Consider the following 10151-nt stretch of genomic DNA (forward strand, 5'->3'; position numbering starts at 1 on the left):
AACATTTATATTTTAGACAATGTTCTCAAAATATCAACAAAGCTTTGATAAAGATTTTCAAGTCAGATTTCATTTAAATAAGATAGCAAATAAAAACTGTAATAATAATTATTGTATATCAATATATATAAGAAATTTAATATTTACTTTAGATTAAATTTATTCCATAACCATCCCAATTTGTTTTCTCTATCTATTTGTAGTATATCTAGTCTTGAGTATTTCAAACAGATGAAAAGCTTCATGTGAAATGTAATTTACCTGGGACAGGCTGTGGTCCAATCTTTGAAAATGTTTTTAGACAAAATTCTTCTGCAATAAGCTTAGATTGAAAGAGAAAAATAATGTTAGAAAAAATATCACCTCTGAGTGTGGTGGCGCACACCTTTAGTTGCAGAACTAGGGAGGAAGAGCAGGTAGATAGAGCTCTGTGAGTTCGAGGCCAGCCTAGCACATCGAGTTCCAGAACAGCCAGTGCTATATAGTGAGATTCTGCCTTGAAAAAACAAAAACAACAAAACACAACCAAATAAATAAATAAACACATTAATTAATTAATTAATTAGAAATGAGGTACAAAGCTAAACAAAGAATTCTCAACAGTGGAATCTTGAATAGCCAACTAACACTTAAAGAAATATTCAAAGTCTTAGTCAACAGAAAAATGCAAATTAAAACAACTGAGATTCTATCTTACACCAGTCTGAATGGCTACGATAAAAAATAAATGCTAGCACATGCTGTCTTAAGGATGTGGAACAAGGGGAACACTCTTCCATGGCTGGTGGGAGTGCAAATTTGTATAACCACTTTTGAAATCAATTTAGCAATTTCTCAGAAAAATGAGACTACTTCTATCTCAAGACCCAGCTATACTAATTCCTAGTCATATACCCAAAAGATGGCCTAACTTTACCACAGGGACACTTGCTCAACTATGTTCATAGCTGCTTTACTCATTAATAGCCAGAAACTGGAAGCAACCTAGATGTCCCTCAACTAAAGAATGGATAAAGAAAATGTGGTACATTGACACAATGGGATACTATTCAGCCATTAAAAACAAATTATGAATTTTGCAGGCAAATGTATGAAACTTGAGGATATCATCCTGAGTGAAGTAACCCACTTAGAAGGGGTAAGAAAATAGTCATAGGAGGCAGAGGGAGGGAAGAAACTGGCTGGGAAAGGGGATGGGGGGTGTTTCAGGATCAAGTGAGGGGAAGGACAGGAGAGACGGCCAAATGGCCATAAGAGTGAATGGAAATCTGCAACTGCTGAGGGCAGAGAGGAAGGGAGCATCTCCAGGACATGCCAGAGACCTGGGATGCGGGAGGCACCCAAGAATCAATGGGAGTAGCCTTAGGTGTTACTCAAAGCATGGGGATATGGAACTTGAAGAGATCACCCCTGTAGCTAAGCAAGAACCACAGTGGAGTAATAGGTACACCAACCCATCCACAAAACTTTCAAACCAAAATCTATCTTGTCTATAAGACATGTAGGAATAGGGGATGAAGTGGAGACTGGGAGAATGGCCAAGCAATAAGTGGCCCAACTAGAGACCCAAAACATGGATAAGCACTAATCCCTGACACTATTAATGATACTCTTATGTTTGCAGCCAGGAGTCTAGCAAGGCTGTCCTCTGAGACGTTCCACCTGGCAGCTGACTCAGAGGGATGCAGAAACCCACAGCCAAACACTGGATGGAGCTTGGGGACTCTTATGGAACAGCTGGGGGAAGGATTGAGGGCCCTCCAAGGGGATAGGAACTCCACAGGAAGACCAACAGAGTCAGCTAACCTGAACCCTTTTGGGGGGGGTATCTTAGAGACCGAACCACAAACCAAACAGCATGCATGGACTGGACCTAGGCCTCTTAACACACATGTAGTAGATATGCAGCTTGGTCTTCATGTGGGTCCCAAACAAATGGAGTGGGGGGCTATTCCAAAAGCTGTTGTCTTTTGTGGGAGATACTTTCTAGCTGGCTGCCTTGTCTGGTCTCAGTAGGAGAGGATGCATCTAGCCTTGCAGAGACTTGATATGCTATTGTGGGGAGATACCTGGGGGAGAAAAAGAGGAGACAGGGAAGGAAGGATGAGGAAAGGACTGTGGGAGGGGGAAATAGCAAGGGAGGAGGAGGAATTGTGGGAGAGAGTGACTGGGGATGAGGGCAGCAATTGATAGATAAAGTGAATAAATGAAAAAAAAAGAAATTTCAAAAAGATAGTTCATAATAATTTAAAAAGCAATAAATAAAAGAAAATAAAAAGAAATGCAATGTTTCCTAAACAAAGAAAAAAAGCTACCTATCACAATGTATTTTTCTTTCAATCATAAATGTTGCTAAATAAACTGATTAAAATCCAACAATGCAGCCAGCAAACTCTCCTCTTGCTAACTGCTTACCCCTGCTAATCTTACTAATGTATTTTTATTACTTCTCCAGTCTTTCATTCTCAAACTAGAGTAATATACAGCACATGTTACTTGCCTTTTTCATATCTTAGCAACTTAACAAAAACTTCATCTATGGAGGATCGCTGAGTTCTAGATGCATCATTTATGTCAAATGTGTTCAAGTGTCACTTCAAAAGATGCTCTCTTAGAAATGCCACTTAAGTTTACTGTGAATCACTTACCACCTGACATGAGTGACACTCATCTGCAAACATGTCATTGGATAAATATCTTCACAGTGTCTGTCTCTTTTAACATTGTAAATATTCCATTACTCACTCTTCAGCATTTATATTTTGTGAAACAAGTACTTATACTTTCTACAAATAATTTTCTTTCTTTCACCTACATTTTTCCAGTATGATATCAAACTATGATATCAAACAAAGATTTTATTCAATCTGAAATTATTTTTATCTTATTGTTGGAGAATAATGCTAAGTGAATTTTCTCACTTTTTCCAAAGTATAAAGCACAGTAGAAAGAATATTCAGCAGCAGACAAGACATCCAATAGGCACAAATCTCCAATCTGAGAAGATTATTTTCCCTATTGAAGATCTCCTATGACAGTAGTATTCAAAGCCTCAAACCAACACCATCAATCCTATAACTACACATAAATTCTCTGGCTCTGCCTTAGTCTCTGAGGCAGAGAAGGTTGTGAATGAACCCAGCAAATTCAATTCCTCTAGGAGACTGTGTATTTTGTATTTGAGAACTAGTACGATAGAAGACAAACATGAGCAGAAGTCTAGTTCAAAGACAATTCAGGGCACATATGTGAGAATGTGTTCTCTTCTGAACATGGGCATTTTTTTCCCCATTTTTTAGAAAAACAGAGGGATCTGTTCTGTATGAAACTCCTGACTCCAGGGCTCTAGATGCTCGGGGACATACTCCATCAATAACCTAGATCCTGGGTACTCTTCACAGTCTGCCAACCCCACTTTTGAGATAGGAGCTCCTTAAATTGTCTAGGCTTTCCTTTCATGCCTCAAGACCTCCCGAGCAGCTGAGATTATAGGACTGTAGTATTCTAGGCCTGGTCAATGGGTATTTTATGATCTCCAACTTGCCCTCAATGTAATTTCTTCAAATATGGATCTTTCTGTTCTATGTACATGTTCATATGAATTGAGAGATGGAATGTACAGAACTCAAGAAGATCCTGGAATCCCAAGGGAATGTTGTCCATTACCAGTATGTGGCCTTCTGAATTAAAAGCTTACTTATCACTGAAAGCTTAAAACTTAGTTCTTTAGTCCCATTAGTCCCATTCCAAGTGCTCAACAGCTGTGATGTTGGACTATTCAGATACGGCAGACTTTCCTCCTCACAGACAGCTATAACAGACAGAGGCTGGACTTCTAAGGAGCCAAAGCATCCCCCTCATTTGTGACGCCCCATGCAGGAAACTGCAATTAAGGTGTACAAGGATGAGTACTGGGCACTACTATTTTGGCTAATGGCATTAAAGGAACTACTGTTTTAAAAATAAAAGTTGTCTTGTAATCCAGACCTTCACAAGCATGAGGCAGCAGGATCATAGGCTTGCAAGGCTGGGCGACACTGTGAGAAAACATAAGTTTGTGCAAGCTAGATCATTACAGTGATAATAGAACCAATAGTCCATATGTTAAAGCATAAAGCACCTCACTTAGGAACAAAATGCAAGATTTTGTAAATCCCAGTGATGCTTAAATACCAGTAAGGAAGGGGTGAAGCATACCAAGCACAAGTTATTAGGTACTCTATTTGTTGTTAATCATAATCCGCCCCCCTTTTGCACACTATGTTTCATAACTGGGGCTTTAATACTTTCCCTTTCATTGCAGTGTTTTAGTCTTGAGACTATGCTCTAACTACACTGGCAAGGAGGAGGTAGCTTCAACAAGATTAAATGAAGCCTTTGTTTCTTATCTGGTTGCTGCCAAAAAAATAACAGTACACTACATCTAAACAGCCTTTGAAAGAATTATTTCTAACAAAGAAATCTTGTAAAACACCACATTTCATAGATTGTTGCCATGTTTTAAACAAGTAACCTTTGATTTCCAAAGTTTAGTTAGCTAAATGAACATCTCGTTTTCTGAATAGCATTTGTTCTCAGGAATGTTCTGTTAAACCAGAGGCACATATAAGCAATATGGATATGCTTTTGCTACGTATCTTATTCACAAAAGAATTCAATGTGGATTAAATTAATATAGGCCACCATAAACATGAAAAGTCAAATAATTCCAATTTTAGGAGATCACATTTGAGTAATTGATGGCATTGGATCTGACAAATTTTTTTAATAAAACCTACCAAATAAATTATCTCCACAAATATTTGTTTTGCACCCATAGTTGAACAATAGAGGAAAAATTCTGAGATACAGTAATATAGTATATGTACTTATATATGTCCATATAATCATAGTTTCCAACCCCTTTGTGAAAGACAACCATAATCATGTAAATGTTGCTGATATATTTACTAGTGTAATCAACTATGTTGATGATATATATTAAGGACTCTGAGCAGGTATGTAGTAGACAGAGAGCACTGTATTATTGCATCACTGTTTAATTCTCTCAACCACCCGGCAATATTGGTGTATCTCTGAGCTCACAGCTTACAGGTCAGAGGTAAGAAACGTGAAGCAAAGAAAGGTTTAATAACTTCAGCTATAAACAGTGGGAAAGGAAAGGGCACCACAATGCAGGCTGAGGAGGGCATCTCAGCCCAGGTTCTGTGGTGATCACACAGCCCTTGTGTCAGGTACCAGAACCTTACTATTTAACTTGAAGGGTAACGTGACACATACCTGAGGTGAGAGGAACTTTTCGATTCGTTTAGCTAGAAAACCTTTCTCCAATATGGAGTTGACTGATGGTCTATCCCTAGGGTTCCTTTTAAATAACTGAGAGAGCAAGCTGCGGAGATCATAGGAATAATGTAGAGACACGGGAGGGAAGGATCCAGATATTATCTTCAGTACCAGGTTTTTCATGTTTCCAGCTTCAAACTAAAATCCAGAAAATAAATGCACATAATTAAAATAGATCGAAACTGGAATGGGGAATATCAGTACTTTTTCCATTAACACAGAGTAGAAATACAACCCTCTCCTAAGTAATGCATTTAGTAAACTTTCTGTAAACTTTACTTAATTACCTAGAATTTTAAAAGATTGCCTTCAAAAAAGTAAAGTAATATAATTTGCTGGAAGATCCAATTGTTTATGCAACACACCAAGAGGTAAGGTATAAATATTATAAAGATTTTACAAGACGTAACAATAATCAAGATGATAAAAAGTTATGCAACCTAGTAGTCTTCATTTAAGACCTGGCTTCCTCTGCCTCTGCACTAACAACTAGAAGAAAAAAAATAAACTACTGAGAGAAAAACATCTGGGCAAAATAAGTAAAGACTTAAGAGAACTCCTAACTACTCTATTCTTAGGCCATGTCATCATTATCTTTTTGCAGGAGGTGAAGCTTCCTAAAGACTAATCAATCCAATGGGAAGGGTAAGCAATATTAATAGGAAGGTGTGTGCTTTAGGATTAAACATAAAATAAACTGTAACTGAAATAAAAAGAATACACAGGTGGGGCAGTTTAAAATCTGAACACTTCATGAAATGGGAAAATGAAACGAACCAACAGTTCTCAAAAGAGTATATACCAATGGCCACTAAACACATAAAAAATGTGTCATACTGTTAGATACCAGGGAAGTGCAAATCAAAAGTATACTGGATTTCATTCCTAGTCAGAATGGCTATCAGTAAGGAAACAACGAATACTGTTAAAGGCTGGGAACTCTCATATGCTACTGGTAGGAATGTAAATTAAGTCCAGCCTCCAGAGATATCACATATAGTTTCCTCAAGGAATTAAAAATGCAACTAACATATAATTTAGCAATAATACCCCTGGGAATATACCCCAAAGAATCTACTTAGGCATATTACAGAGATACTTGTTCATCAAAAGTGAAACTCTGGAATTAGCCTTAGTGTATATCAACAGATGAATGGATAGAAGATGGACACATAAGGAGGAGATCACAAAGCCCCAGCCTAGCTGAAGAAGCACTGACAGCTGGCGGCTGCTGGAAGACAGAAGTCAGTTTTCTATAGGGCTATGTCTGTGTGGTGGGTCAGTGAAGCTCCAGTGAATGGCCTCATAACTGTGTACTAAAGCAGCACTAATTGGACTTAAAAGTCATTTAAAATGAAAAGTAAATAAGAGGGCCTGAAGTTGGGAGGAGAATCGAGAAGAGAATTTGGGAGGACTCATAGGAGGGAGTGGGGAGCAGACACGATCAAAATATACTGCACAGATGAATGGAGTTCTTAAAGCATACACTATATTGAATACAATATACACAAATACACAATGCATTTCATTCAGGTATATGGAAATTATATAACGAAAGAAAATGCATATAAGTGCAGATTGTTATATTAAGTAAAGTAAGCCACACTCAGAAAAAAAATATTGTATTTTTTTCCATAAGCAAAAATTAAATTTCTGTCTCTCTGTTACACACACACACATACACAAGGAGAAAGAGAGAGAGAGAGAGAGAGAGAGAGAGAGGGAGGGAGGGAGGGGGGGAGGGAGGGAGGGAGGGAGGGAGGGAGAGAGTGAGTGTGAGAGTGAGAGGCTGATGTAAAACTGGGAAAAGTTAGAGGACTAGGTGGGTAGGGAAGAAAGGAATAAAGGTAGGGGAGGGTGAGTACGGTCAAGGTAAATCATCCTCTACTTGGATAAACATGTCTACTTGGATAACATGTTTTAGAGGCCTGTGTAGGCCTATGTGGACCTGAACTCAATTTGAAGACCAAACTAGTAAAAATCTTGTAGTAATCCCCGTATTTCTGTTTCTCAAGGGCTGAGATTATACTATATGTGTACATCATCAGTATGAAAATGTCATTAGGAATCCATAACTGTGTACAATGATATACACAAATAAGATTAGAGATGTCATAAGAGAAAAATAATTAGCTTCGATATTTCTGCTAAAATAACAGGACAGTTGTATTAATGTTGGTATTTTTCAATATATATACCAAGAAAACAAAATGCCTAGGATAAGTTAGGCACCAGTGATGTCAGTTATAAAAAAAAAAAAAGCCCTCCTAAATAAATGTTAAGCTCTCATAGAACATTTGAAATTTAATTTCATTCCGTTTGTAAAAGTGTAAGTCCATGGGGGTTGGAGAGATGGCTCAGCCTTCCAAAGTCCTGAGTTCAATTCTCAGCAACCACATGGTGGCTTATGACCACCTGTAATGGGATCCAGTGCCCTCTTCTGGTGTGTCTGAAGACAGCTACAGTGTACTCACAGATATAAAGTAAATAAATCTTTTAAAAAGATGTAAGTCCACTCAACCTTGTAGAAACGCATTATGGAAAAAAATAAGAGTTAACACAATAAAGTACAAGTTTATGCAGGCAGGCAAACAAAAGAAAAAACAAACAATGAAGCAGAAAAGATGCTTTAGCAATTTAAGGTCTTTCTGTTCTTCAGAGAACCTCAGTTTGGTTCCGGGTACCCTCATCAGGAATCTCAGGACCACCTTCATCTGCACTCTTCTGACCTGCGATGCTTTGTACTTTCATGTGGACAGCCCGCACATGTACACTTATATAAATGTGAGAATATCTCAACAAACAATAATAAAATAAAGACAGACTTCAAATAATATTGAACAATAAAAGCAGGCTATAAAGCAGCTTATATAAGCAAACTCTTGGAGATGAGTAATTCGATTTGCAAATTAAGTTAGAATAAACCTTACAGCAAAGCAACAAATGTAAGCAGTTGTTTCTTATTAGTATTGTGTATGGTACTTATTTCTTGCTTTACAATTTTACATATCTTCTAAACTCTTCTTTGAGATGAAATACAGTATTGTTTCATCAGTGAAGAAAACATGCTTTAAAAAGAGGGCATAAAAATGAAAAAGTTAGCCGGGCAGTGGTGGCGCACGCCTTTAATCCCAGCACTTGGGAGCAGAGGAAGGCGGATTTCTGAGTTTGAAGCCAGCCTGGTCTACAGAGTGAGTTCCAGGACAGCCAGCAGCCAAGGCTATAAAGAGAAACTCTGTCTCGAAAAACCAAACCGAAAAAAAAAAAAAAAGAAAAAGAAAAAAAAACAAAAGAAAAGGTTAATCCGATTAAACATACTTTGAGAGAAATCTCCCTTTTGGAATATTTCATACTATTTTAAAAATGTGCTAATGGTGAAAATTGTAAATAATGAGTACTTAATGTTACAGAATAACTTGATAAGAGGCTGAGAAGATACTCAGCTGGTAAAGTGCCAGCTGTGTAAACACAAGGATGTGAGTTCAGAACCAAAGAACACACATAAAAGATGGCTGGTTCTGTGCTCTCCAGGGGGTAGGATGTGGATAAAGGCAGATGGATCCCTAAAGTTCACAAAAAGGTTCTGTGAACCTGTCTCAATAAAGATGAAGAGCAATCAAGGAAGGCCTCCAGACACTGACCATGGACCACCTTGGGGACCTTCAACTTCACACACATAGCACACGTGCACACTCCCACATTATCAAACTACACAGCACTCCCAACAACAACACATAATTTTATTGTTTTTTGTCTATACTGGCAGTTTATTTTTTTAATAAAAATAATTCTGGTTGTCACAGAAAATGATATTCTTTAAATAACTTCCAGCAACAAACTCAAAGAATTTCAATGCTTTTAATTTAATTTTGGTTTGTTTTTCATATAGAATCTTGCTATGAAGCATAGATTGGCCCTGGACCTGCATTTCTTCTGCCCTCAGCCTCCCAAGTGCTGGGATTACAGGCGTTTCCATCACATCTTGCTAACTATAGGTGTTTTAAAAGAATCTGCTAAATTAGAACTATTAGGGTAAAATACAAATTCACAGTAAATGAATTTATGTGAAAAAGAATGAGATGTTTGTAGCATTAGAAAAATGTTTCTAAAAAACAGTACAAAATATAATAACAGCAACCACATAATAACACTAAACCAGTTTAACACTGCACTTCAGAAACTCAAACCTCAAATCTGAGTTATCTGGAAGACATCACAACTTTCAAAGCATCACAACTTAGACTTACTGCATGTTTAAGTGTACACAACTCATAAAGGACACAGCCCAAAGCCCAAATGTCACTGCAAAGACAAAAGGGAGAAATTTCCTCTTAATACCAGAATATATTTATTTATTTAATAATTTAAAGTAAACAAATAATATAGAAAAACTTTGGGGGCATATGTGCTCTATAAAGTATTTTTTACCTTTAAATTTCAAACTACATAATAAAGCAGCTATTTTGAATTAGAAAATAAGGGTTGCCTAAACAATTACTTTGAAATGTCATTGGAGAAATTTAATATTTAAAGGAATGGTATAAAAATCCATTCCATTTATTTTTCTTTTGCAAAAATCAACCTGCTTTACTCAATTTAAAATGTATTACAAAATGAAAAAAAATTAATTTACTACAATCAAGTATGACAGCAAACTAAACAGTGTTTCTTGGTTATGAGCTTTCCCTTGGAAAGGAGGAAAAGGTCACTGGAGTTCTATAACAGATAGCATAATCCACTAGCAGCTTACATCTAAGCTAGGTGGCTGCAGCATTTCAAAGAAATTGATGATCTCTCCCTCCCTCCCT

General features: G+C 37.1%; 1 protein-coding gene across 1 annotated transcript in view; it reads right to left on the reverse strand.

Annotated features, from left to right (window-relative positions):
* Window positions 1-10151, reverse strand: part of Nek1 (NIMA related kinase 1) — a 117338-nt gene that overhangs the window by 89228 nt on the left and 17959 nt on the right. Inside the window, exons 8-10 of the mRNA XM_028757741.1 lie at window positions 9591-9645; window positions 5281-5481; window positions 262-322 (exon numbers count right to left, since the gene is read on the reverse strand). Of these exons, the coding sequence (XP_028613574.1) occupies window positions 262-322; window positions 5281-5481; window positions 9591-9645 (317 nt within the window). The remainder of the gene's footprint in view (window positions 1-261; window positions 323-5280; window positions 5482-9590; window positions 9646-10151) is intronic.

Source organism: Grammomys surdaster, unplaced genomic scaffold, assembly GCF_004785775.1.
Source record: "Grammomys surdaster isolate TR1022 unplaced genomic scaffold, NIH_TR_1.0 126182, whole genome shotgun sequence".
Lineage (NCBI taxonomy): Eukaryota > Metazoa > Chordata > Mammalia > Rodentia > Muridae > Grammomys > Grammomys surdaster.